Source organism: Chelonia mydas, chromosome 9 (genome assembly GCF_015237465.2).
Source record: "Chelonia mydas isolate rCheMyd1 chromosome 9, rCheMyd1.pri.v2, whole genome shotgun sequence".
NCBI classification, from domain to species: Eukaryota; Metazoa; Chordata; order Testudines; family Cheloniidae; genus Chelonia; species Chelonia mydas.
In genome coordinates, this window is record NC_057855.1 from 34,222,357 (window position 1) to 34,234,927 (window position 12,571).

General features: G+C 40.0%; 1 protein-coding gene across 3 annotated transcripts in view; it reads right to left on the reverse strand.

Annotated features, from left to right (window-relative positions):
* COL4A3 (collagen type IV alpha 3 chain) overlaps positions 1-12,571 on the reverse strand; it is a 104,172-nt gene that overhangs the window by 12,839 nt on the left and 78,762 nt on the right. For 2 of the 3 annotated variants that reach the window (XM_043522342.1, XM_037909097.2), the window contains exons 36-43: positions 11,783-11,872; positions 8,037-8,176; positions 6,410-6,536; positions 6,043-6,123; positions 4,423-4,521; positions 3,314-3,364; positions 1,918-2,103; positions 1,139-1,269 (exon numbers count right to left, since the gene is read on the reverse strand). In XM_043522342.1, the coding sequence (XP_043378277.1) occupies positions 1,139-1,269; positions 1,918-2,103; positions 3,314-3,364; positions 4,423-4,521; positions 6,043-6,123; positions 6,410-6,536; positions 8,037-8,176; positions 11,783-11,872 (905 nt within the window). The remainder of the gene's footprint in view (positions 1-1,138; positions 1,270-1,917; positions 2,104-3,313; positions 3,365-4,422; positions 4,522-6,042; positions 6,124-6,409; positions 6,537-8,036; positions 8,177-11,782; positions 11,873-12,571) is intronic. The other variant, XM_043522343.1, reaches the window with a different exon arrangement.

Consider the following 12,571-nt stretch of genomic DNA (forward strand, 5'->3'; position numbering starts at 1 on the left):
ACTCAGGAATGATAAAACAGCAAAAGCAAGGAAACTACTAAAAATTCATGGTGATGTGTTCGATGCTGTCTAGGCTTATTCCCCACTCTGGCACTTTGAGTGCAGAAGGTGGGGGGCCCACAAGGATTCTAACAATTAATACTGGCCACTCCAGGCTTGTATTAAACTCCCAAGGTTACAGCTTCTCTCTGACCTTGGATGGGTAGATGCTGCCACCACCCAAATGCAAAAAAAACCCTTTGAACCCAGGAAGGCGCACTTGGGAATTCCTCCCTGTGGGGTACCCTCGAGCCCTTTCACCCACCCTCCGGGGAAGAGCTGAGAAAGAAAACAAACGAAATTAGCTGTTGCTGCCAGCTAATTAAACAACATATGCACAAACCTTTTAGGACATAAAAAACCCAATCCTGTTCTTAAAAAAAGGTAACTTTTATTAAAAACAAAAAGACAGAAAATACATCTGGAACTTAGGCTATTGCTAGATTTAAAAAGAGTAAATATAATAATTAAGCATCAAGAATGGTTTTCTTGAGGTCCAGCTTAAAGGTTACAAACAAAACAAAAGCATTTGAGTCTTAGCAAGAGGAGTCCACAAGCCTTACAGAAATAAAAGAGATAAACCTAATTGTGTCTTCCTTGACATTTCCTGGTCTACTTACATATCTGGGGTTTCGAAAGAGTAGTTTCTAGGTCTGATTTGATGATTTTTCATACCTGCCGCAAGCTTCTTACAGCATTGCTGCTCTGTGTCTCCTCTCCAGGAGGACAACAACAGATAGACAAAGGGAAAGTTTTTTCCCCAATTTTAAAAAGTTCTAGCCCCCCCCCCCACATTGGCTCTTTTGGTCAGATGCCCACTCCCTTCATTTTACCTATGGGCTTGTTTAACGCTTTACAGGTAAAGCAAGTAGAGAATAGCTACTAACAGGGATTTCATCGCTAACTGGCTGGCTGTCCATAAAAGGAGATACCTCCCCCCACTCTTCATTTATCACAGATGCCCTCTGAAGCTTATGCACAACAAGTACTCACCTTAATTTCTTTCTTACATCACAACTTTTTTTGCCTGGGTGTAATTTTCACCAAAACTGTGAAATTAAAAAGCGAGTAAGAAAGAAGGAGTATTCATTTCACTTACTGTTGAACCTTGAGGACCAATACTGCCTACCAATCCTGGTGGTCCTGGTATGACATCTATACCTCTAACACCTTTGTTTCCTTTTATGCTGTACACAGGGGTTCCAGAAGATCCTGGACTACCAGGAATACCTACATTTTAAAAAAAAAGCTGAATCAATAAAGGCAATCAGTAGGCATATTTCATGGCAGCATTATTTACAGCACAGCTCTGCCATGAAAAATGACTCTGCAGAAGTGGCATCATGGGGCTCCATGTTCATTGTCCCTCAATGATTCCAGAGCAAGAAGCATAAATGTGTATTTTTTCCAACTGCGAGCCCTGCACACACAACCTGAAATCTGGGTTGAGAGCTGGGTTATTTCCATCCTACACCCAGCACCAGTTACCAAGGCTATTCAGACCAAATTAGACTTTATGTGACACCAGAGCTACCTCATTGCCCTTAAGTAGGCTCTTGGTAATACCTGTGCAAAACCACTGGCCCAGGCCTGGCACGGGATCCAAGGGGTTTATGTAGGGGTAGGGGGAAGGATTGGGATTTTAGCAGAAGATGTGGTTCATGGATTGAGATCCATTATGTTATTTTAGTTTTATGTTTCACTGTGTAGACATACGTTGTTTTTTGCAATGGTAAAGATACACCAACTGATAAAGCAACTGTCTGCTTAATCATAAAGTGCATAAGCCCCTGTCATCTGTGATTCTAGATTTGCCAAACCATCTCCACTAGATACTAAAACTTCTTTTCCCATCAATAAGAAATAAGAGCAACACACCCAGTCTTCCATTCACTCCGGCAAGACCTCTATTTCCTTTCTGGCCAGGAATTGTTATGCCTGGTGCACCTGGGAATCCTGGCTTTCCATTCAATCCAGGAGGTCCCATTGGTCCTGGATCCCCCATTAGACCTTTAATACCTTCTGGTCCTGGACAACCAGGAATCCCCTTGTCACCTTTGATTCCTGTGAAACATAAGAAGTTGCTTAATAAGTTCTGAGATAATTTTCAATGGGGCAGCCATTACTTTCAGAATCCCGGCAACCAAGAATGCATACATTTATTATACATTGAAAATGGGATTGTTGTCAGAGTAGGTGCCAAGTGCCTGTTTGCCTTACAACAACAAGTTGTCTCGTGTAACAATGTAGCTCAGGGCAGGCAGCACTCACTGTGGAATGGGTAACATGCTGCTGTTCTTCTGAGACTGCACTGGAGAGCTTGGCTGTGCGAAGGAGTTATTTTGACAAAGGACTGGAAAGATTTGAGGAAGAAAGAACAACCTAGGATTGTTGGTTGCCATGATAAAAAATGCTATAATTTTTCAGGTGGAACTGGTAAATCCTTTTAAACCAAGCCACAGCTAAAAATATCAGGATCCAGAACTGACTTATTTTGTTCATAGTGCTGTTCTTGAATTCCTTGCTTTACACGTGAAGGGAAATCTTTTCATTACTGAGATTGGGAACTGCTGTTGTCCCTCTCAGGAAATCATTTCCCCCTCTTGCAACTCCAAGCATGGAGGTACAAGAAGAGAGAGCTGAATAAAAGTAAAAAGAAAAGGAGTACTTGTGGCACCTTAGAGACTAACCAGTTTATTTGAGCATGAGCTTTCGTGAGCTACAGCGATGAAGTGAGCTGTAGCTCACGAAAGCTCATGCTCAAATAAACTGGTTAGTCTCTAAGGTGCCACAAGTACTCCTTTTCTTTTTACGAATACAGACTAACACGGCTGTTACTCTGAAACCTGAATAAAAGTGAAAGGGAATTTACATGAAAAGAAATGGATGTGGCTTTCTTTTATCCTGGCAGACAATGGCTAGTGCACAGTAGCAACAGCTTCCTGTATTAGAACATATCCTGATAATCAAATTGCCATACAAAACAAACTAGAGAATCCTGTGCTTGACTACACCTTTATAAAAGCAGGAAATATGTCCTTGATTTCTCTGTATTATATAGACTTAACTGTACAAGTAAGACATCTTGAAACCTAACAAATAGGGCTGGATCACTGGTTTTAACTACAGAATCACTCTCCTTCTTTTTTAAGAGCCTAAGTGACAATTTAAGCATCCAAGTGCAGAATTTGGCTTAAAAAAAAAAAAAAAAAAGCAAAAAAATCCCCAAACCTGTTTAAAAACCAAACTCATGGTAGCTGAAAATAATACTCACCTTTAGGACCAGAAATACCTTGTGGACCTGGAATCTGCCACCCGGGTTCACCTGCAAAATAATATTTCATGTGCGACTCAACAGCCCTTAAGCACTGGTGGAAGATACATGTTATATTTGTCTAACGTTCCATACATTTGTTCAACATATACTGGATCAAATATCACATTTTAATTATCTGAAAAATCTTTATTAGTTTGGATTTGTGCTATGCTGCTACTCGGAAATACGAATGAGGTACCATCTTTTTTAATCTGGGAGGCACATTTTACGGTCATAGTTGAGGCGTATCTTACCAATGCTAAAGCCTATTTTCACACACACACACACACACACACACACCCACACCCACACACCCCCCCCCCCAAACTGAAGAAAAAACCAGGAAAAACACTGCATTTGTTTTAAATCAGCAACTAAGAAAAATGCAAAAAGAAACTTAAGTATGTGAAAAGTGAAAATAATATGACAGTCGTTATTAAGAACTTGATATGAAGGAAGAATACTGAATATCTGTTTTTATACTAACACACAAAAAAGCAGCTTGAGGCTAAAAATGTGAAAACACTTTTCTTCTGTAAATGAGGAAGAACTGTAACTTTCTGTGGCTGCTGGGCGAAAAGAGGAAGAGCATCTAACTGAAGGATTTGAGAGTTAAAGGGCTGGATCCTGCAAAGATGTAAGCAGGTGAGTAACTTTATTCATATGAGTAAACCCAAGGCTGGCTTCTAAGTTCTTATTCCATCTAGCAGTTGAGGCTGTTGCTTCATCATAAAGGTGTAATATCTCTAACTCTTAGAGCATTTTTGAGGCCATCTCAGATATTATCAGCAATACCCTTACCTTTGTAGACGTGGACATTAAAAGGGACTATATAATGATCATTATAAACCAGAAAAGTCATGCAGGAGCCATGTGTATATACTGTACTTTGATGTCCTATGCAAAATTCATACAGAAAGTTTGTGAAGTGTGAAAGAAACCTTTTAGTTACCAACATAATTTTTGTACTTCAGGGGATTCCTCTTTTAGCCCACAGGATTGACAAGAATTGTGAACAGGAAAGGAAATGAGTTTAAAAATAACATGAAAATATTATACTGCAGTACCTCGTTCTCCCTTTTCCCCTGGGGAGCCAGGAAGACCATCCCGTCCTTGATTCCCCCTTTCTCCAACAGCTCCGTTGGCTCCAGGGGCTCCTATTGCACCTGAGAATTATAAACTGTCATTTTCATTTTTACTTATCTGTTTGAAATGCAAAATGACAAGGAAATGATGCTCATTTACTAGAGTGTTATTAACAGTGGTGCATTAAAAACCCCCACAACTGTACTAGTGTATAAATGGTGGTAAAGTGCAGTATCCTGCTCCCACAGAACTCACTGGCAAAACTCCCATGGATTTCAATGGATTCAGAATTAGACCCACCTTATGCTTACAGGCTACTTTCTTGTGTCTTTCAGAGAAATTGTAAGGCCCAGTCTGTCAATGGGATCACAATAACGGACCCCATCTGGGCCTCAGGGTCTCAATGCCTAGATCCTCTGGCGGGTTTGAGACTTACTGAGTGAGAATGAGAGCGTGACCTCTCTTATACTCATATAAATCTAAAGTAATTTCATGGAAGTCAACAGCACTACTCCCGATTTACCTTGGTGTAAATGAGACGGGAATCTGGACATGACAATACTCAATACTAATTTTGTTGATAATGGCTATTTCCCCCCATTGTTTTCATTTCAATAAAATGTATAGTAGATACATATACATCTCCCTATATGTATATTTTAAAGTGTTCTGATCTTTGTTACTCTAGCAATGGACTGTCACCCTCTGTCTTTTTCACTCTCTTCTCTGACTGCTTTTTTTCTACTTCTGGCTAGGTCTTTGTTTTTTCATCCACTGTGGATATCTCAATGATCTTTCAGGAGGCAGAGCAGGCCTTTCTCACCACTTGTGAGGCTATTACATCTCCCTGCAATCTTTAGTGTCCTGATTTTTAAAAACCCCCTTCTCTGGGTTTAAAATTGTACTAAAACTTTATAACTGTACCTATAGCTTTATGATGGAAATGTTAAAGAACTTCAGAACCCAATTTCAAAAATATATAAAGTAATTTGCAAAAAACTCAGAAGAAACTGACAAAAACAACAAGGAGTCTGGTGGCACCTTAAAAACTAACAGATTTATTTGGGCATAAGCTATCGTGGGTAAAAAACCCACTTCTTCGGATATATGGAGCGAAAATTACAGATACAGGCATAAATATATATTGGCACGTGAAGAGAAGGGAGTTACCTTACAAGTGGAGGACCAATGCTGAAGGCCAATTCAGTCAGGGTGGATGTGGTCCACTCCCAATAAACCTCCTCCTCAATCATTGGGAGTGGACCACATCCACCCTGACTGAATTGGCCTTCAGCATTGGTCCTCCACTTGTAAGGTAACTCCCTTCTCTTCACGTGCCAATATATATTTATGCCTGTATCTGTAATTTTCGCTCCATGTATCCGAAGAAGTGGGTTTTTTACCCACGATAGCTTATGCCCAAATAAATCTGTTAGTCTTTAAGGTGCCACTGACTCCTCATTGTTTTTGTGGATACAGACTAACATGGCTACCCCTCTGATAGAAGAAATTGAAAATCTCAGCTATCTCATGTCAACAGAGGAAACAAACAAGAATGCAGAGAGCTGGGAAAGAAATGAGAGAGAGGATAAAAATCCAACCTGGAGGGCCTTCAGTGCCTCTCGGTCCTGCCACACCCTTGCACCCTTTAGTGCCAGTATCTCCAGCACATTCAGATGGCCCTGTAAATGGGGGGGGAGAGTTTGGAAGAAAAAGAAGAAAAAGCTGCATCACCCTGAATTCAGATCTATACTGGATCCAGAGTTAATGGCTTGCTAGATCTACTATGATTGTACTTTGACCAGATTCTCAGCTGATGTAAACTAGCACAGCTCCCTTAATTTCCGTGGTGCTTTGCCAACTCCCATTAGTTGAGGAACTGGCCTAGTTATTTCTGTTGGAGGATTTGGAGATTCCCTTTTGCTAAAAGCATGTAAAATCTCACCATTTTCCAAAACCAAAGCTCACCTGGAGCTCCTGGTTTTCCACAATCCCCCCTGTTTCCAGCTAGTCCAGGTTCTCCCACAAGTCCTGGCTGACCTGGTGATCCTCTTTCCCCTTTTCTTCCCATTTCTCCCGGGGGACCTGGATCACCCTAAGAAGCAGCAGCCAAATACATTTTGGATAAGATTTTAATTAAGTTAAAATGCATATTGAATTAGTAGCATTCTAAAAAAAAAATCACATGTATTAATGCTGTTGTGAATATAATCATGGCTATTTGTTGTGAGATAATCTGCAGACAGAAAATATCAAAGTAGGCATATGACATGTTGCTTCTAAAATTTTATAATGCACAACTGATGGTTTCAAAGAGAGATCTTAGTTTCTGAAACACATGTCCAATGTATTTTAAATATCTCACAAAGCAGTTCCCCGAATCTCTGGCCTCTATTTTCTCCACATACTCAGTATCACCAACACCACATACACTTTATTGGCTTTTACACTAGCTGGTTTAACAGCTCCTGAATATAAAATGGTCACCCTCTGGGGGCCTGGGAATTAATTTCTCCATAATATATAGTTGTACACAAATGTCCACATGAAGTTTTTTTTTTTTAATTTCCACCTTCCTATGAATTATCTGGTTTAGGCCACTGTCAAAAACAAAAAGAAAAGGAGGACTTGTGGCACCTTAGAGACTAACAAATTTATTGAGCATAAGCTTTCAAGAGTTACAGCTCACTTCATCAGATGCTTATGCTCAAATAAATGTGTTAGTCTCTAAGGTGCCACAAGTACTCCTTTTCTTTTTGCAAATACAGACCAACACGGCTGCTACTCTGAAACCTGTCAAAAACAAGGCTCTGAAGTAGATGGATAATTGGTCTGACCCAATATAATTAGTATGTTCCTACATATAGGTCCAAGATAATAAGTAATGGTGCCTAGATAGAACAGGCATGGGCATGGTATAAAAATCGAGACACATAGATTGGATGGAATGCCTAAGGTGTAATACAACATACAAGCTGATCCACACATTTCAAATTATCTTATGCAGCAAGTAAAATAGATTACAATTAATTTGTATTTGAAAATGTGGGTTTTAGCTGCTCATGGACCTGAATATGTGACACTGAATTACAGTCACATGGCGTAACTTTTCTAGAGAAAATTGAACTGTTTTAAAAAGTAACAACTCATGTTTCATCTTGACATTACTACTCTGTCAAAAACTGATAGCACAACTTTAAAATTGTCTTATTTTCTTTACATGGGATAAATGGATTTCTGAACCACTTGATAATCGTCAGCAAATATTTGTCAGCACCAGTTCTTATTCTCAAAAGGATCAGTCTTCATAAATAAAAATATGAAAATTATTCCAAGAGGTTCCATCTTTACAAATATGAAACTCCTGGACACAGGGGAACAAAAAAACAGCTAATTGATTTCTCCTAAAATGATGACAGGATAGGATTTCAATATTTCTCATCAACAGCAGATTATTTCCCTACAGCGCTGAATGGGTTAGCTTGCGCCATAAAAATTTTCTGCCCTTGCTTATACTTCACATTATTTCATCCGCATTCAAAGGTGCTGCCTATTGTGTCATTACCATAGCTTATCCATTGTCTTCTTGCTGTACCTTTGGTCCTGGTTTTCCTGGAGGCCCAGATGCTGAACTAGCTGGTTCTCCTTTATCACCTGAAAAACCAAGAAGGCCTGGAGGGCCTTGTGCACCAGATGGTCCTGGTAAACCTCGAGATCCTCTCTCCCCTTTAGAACCTGGAGTGATGCAAATATAGGTATCACTCTCAAAAGCATCACCTTAACATATCATACTAGATATTTCCTATGCTTTATGGCCTATTAAAGTAAAACAGATAACTGACAGTACACTTTATTTTCTTACATACATATTAAAAGAAATGGTTGCAATTAAAAGTAGTAAGGGAAAACAGCAGAGTTGAGATAGTATAGATTATGAGTTACAGAAGGTACATTTTTCAGAGTAACAGCCGTGTTAGTCTGTATTTGCAAAAAGAAAAGGAGTACTTGTGGCACCTTAGAGACTAACCAATTTATTTGAGCATAAGCTTTCGTGAGCTACAGCTCACTTCATCGGATGCATACTGTGGAAAGTGTAGAAGATCTTTTTATATACACACAAAGCATGAAAAAATACCTCCTCCCACCCCACTCTCCTGCTAGTAATAGCTTATCTAAAGTGATCACTCTCCTTACAATGTGTATGATAATCAAGTTGGGCCATTTCCAGCACAAATCCAGGTTTTCTCACCCCCCCCCCACACAAATCCACTCTCCTGCTGGTAATAGCTTATCTAAAGTGACCACTCTCCTTACAATGTGTATGGGAGTGGCTAAGTCATTATGCAAGGTAACCTATTTCCCCTTGTTTTTTCCTACCCGCCCCCCTTCCTCAGATGTTCCTGTTAAACCCTGGATTTGTGCTGGAAATGGCCCACCTTGATTATCATATACATTGTAAGGAGAGTGATCACTTTAGATAAGCTATTACCAGCAGGAGAGTGGGGTGGGAGGAGGTATTTTTTCATGCTTTGTGTGTATATAAAAAGATCTTCTACACTTTCCACAGAAGGTACATTGCACTTATTAGTGGCTATCACAAGCAATCTTAACACGTTCTGTCTTTGTTTAACTTTAGACAATCAAGACAATTTTCCTAATATTTTAATAATAGTTTTGGGAAAATATCCCTGAAATAACTCTTGGATCAATTTTCCAGCATCAGACCTGAAGTCTTTGGGATAATCCCAGAAGAGTTTTCCTATATCATGGCATCCCTCCAGCATTTTCCTGTGAATTTTGTGTCAATCATGTTTTGCAAGATTGGTGTGATGCCCTATATTTTTTTAATGGGTTTGAATTCTTTGGATGCTAGTTTGTGCCCACTATTAATTTGAGTTGCAGAAATTATAGCAGTTAGACACAACATTAACAACAACAAGGACAATCAGTCAAATTGCTAAATTGTATTATTTATACCTCCAGTTAATTGCAGGCACACCATTTGAGGCTAAAATGAGGTCTGCTTAAAAAAAATAGTGCATAGAGTAATAAATTTAGCCCAAAGTGTAAAACAAAATTTCTTCTGTAATCTTATATAAATCGGCATAATATCACATAGTGTCAGGTGACAAAAATACAAAATGATATGAAGAGACCATAAGGACAAGAACAATTAAATTTGAACTTTCAGCCTCACCTTTTGGAATACAGTAACTTCTCACTTAAAGTTGTCCCGGTTAACATTGTTTTGTTGTTATATTGCTGATCAGAGAACATGCTCGTTTAAAGTTGTGCAATGCTCCCTTATAACGTTGTTTGGCAGCTGCCTGCTTTGTCCACTGTTTGCGGAAAGAGCAGCCCGTTGCAGCTGGCTGGTGCGGGCTTGGAACCAGGGTGGACTGGCAGCCCCCCTATCAGCTCCCCGCTCCCCTAAGTTCCCTGTGCAGCAGCCACCCAGCAGGCTATCAATTGCTGGGCAATTCAGCTGTCCCTCCCCCGACTGCCATATACTGCTCTTGCCCTCTGCCTTGGAGTTGCTCCCAGTAGCCTCTTGCTTGCTGTGCGCGGGGGTCAGGAAGAGGGGTGCTAATATCAGGGTATTCCCCCCCGCTCTTGCCCCCCACTCCTTTACCCCATCTCCACAGAGCGGGGGTGGGGTAGGGGACACGACAGGACTCAGGACGGAAGGAGCTTGCGGGCAGCAGCTGCTGTCTCAACTTGCTGATTTACTTTAAAAGGCAGTGTACTTAGAATGGGGTCAGCATACTTAAAGGGGCAATGCTCTTCTCTCTCACACATACACGGTGTGTGTCTGTCTCTCTGCCATGCTGTCCCCCCTCCCTCCATTCGTGCTGCCTTGCAGAGTGTGAGGCTACATTAACAAGGTGTTACCCTTGAGGGCTGAGCCAAGTGCTAGTTCATCATTTAGCAGTAAGGCATTCCCTGGGCAATATCCCACCCTCTGAGTTCACCAACTCAACGAACCTTCACAATCATCATTGCTGTGTACAGTATATAATTGTTTGTTTAAAACTTATATTGTATATTATATATAGAGAGGGAGAGGGAGAGGGAGAGAGAGTGTGTGTGTGTGTATTTTGTCTGGCGAAAAAAATTTCCCTGGAACCTAACCCCCCCTATTTACATGAATTCTTATGGAGAAATTGGATTCGTTTAACATCGTTTCGCTTAAAGTAGCATTTTTCAGGAACATAACTACAATGTTAAGCGAGGAGTTACTGTATCCTGATTTCTGAGAGCTTATTTCTCAACTTGACCATTGCATTTTGCATTAAATTAATTAAGTGTAAATTATGTATATTTTTGTGTGTGTGTGTGTGTGTGTGTGGCTCCCAAAACCCTCCTGGGTTCTTGAGCATGAGTTCTTTAGCCAGCCTCTTCCTCTTCCACAGCAGCCCAAACACCAGCACTCTGCAGCTAAATCTGAGCTGCTCCTCATCAGTGCTCAGAGTGGACTCTCAAGCTTCTCTCCTCCACTTTATAGGTCTCTAAACACACTTGAGAGGATAATTTTTGCTTTCACTCCAAGCAGGAGTTCCCTCAGAGAGACCCATGAACACGTGGCTGGCATGTGACTATCATAAAATATGATATGTCAAGGTAAGACTACCAGTATTACTGCTACATATCAGCCCAATTCTAACTGCATTCTCCAGAAACACTGTACAGGTCCTGTATGGCACTTCTAGTCTCCACCGATGCAGAGACATCATGCTTTCCTTCTCATCTCAGAAAAGAAGAGTCAATTGGGGAAAAAAAGGAATAGCAGGAGCCTCATCTGAGCCAGATTGTATTTCTGTTGCTATAACAATATCTAATAGAATCTCGGCACATCTTTCACAACTGACGAAAATAATAAATGAACGCATAAGAAGAAATTTGCAAAATAACATTATTTAGCTGGATTTGAATCTTGTTTTCAAGTTGATCAATCTCACTTTAATATGTTTACATGTTACCCCAAAATATTAATAGTATCTTCAATCCCCATAAGGAAGTTAACCACAGATGCATAAGAGCAGGTTTTAGTTACTGATTTAGTTAAAACAGCTAAGTTAAGTTAAAATACTATTCAGTAAATTTATTACAAGATTGTATGCTGAGTACATATGTAGCACTAACTTTAGTATAATCATGTTCCATATTTACAGATATAGAGCTCAAACCTTGCTGATTCGACTAGTCCCAATAAGGTTGATTGGTACTTGAGGGGGTAAAAATTACTTGTCTGAATAGGAACTGCAGGATTGTGTCCACAGTAAGTGTACAGCTATTTCTATGTAGTATATGAATTTGTAACAAGATTTTATAAAGAATCACCTGGCATTCCCATATCACCTCTGTCTCCTGGAGGTCCTGGTAATCCTTGTCTTCCAGGAAATCCTGGCAGACCTACAACTCCTTTGGGACCTGTAAGTTGACAAAGTATCAACATTGTCTCAACATGTGTGCCTCAGATTTAGGCTGCTTAGTACACTTATCATGAGCACAAAGTATCCATTCCCATGCTCATTGTCATGGCATCTCAGAAGTGTTTAAATCAATTGGTAGTTTAAATATAATTTCTTCCTCTGCCCAGTACAGGTACAGATTTTTAATTATTACTATTATTTTTGGAAGCCCTTACAAAGAAATGGGTCTTGTATTTCAGCCTGGAGACTGTCAGATTTGCAGCAATTCTCAGTTCCTGTGGCTGGCAGTTCCACAGCTGTGATATCCCAAGTCTAGTCCATTGGGGACTTCATAGATATAGATTAAGATTTTGTTTTTGCTTTGGATTTTTCTTCCCTTGTAGGTCTGAGACTGGTGAACTTCTGAGCACATTGCAAAGACCTACACTGTCTATCCACCAAGTGCTTTGCAATAGGATTAGAGAGGATTTGAGGTTTTTTTGTGTGGTTTGTGGAGTTTCTTCATGACCTTTTCTTGTGTCAGTGTGGATACATTTCAGTTTGGTGACTTTTTAATTTAATATAATTTAGAATTGCCACCTATATGCCTAATTTCTCTGATAGACAAGATGCATACATAGGCTGGTTCTGCTGTGTATACAGATAAGTGAGGTTTGGTTCTGCTCTACATGAGACATTAAAAAGAGGGACAGAGCTG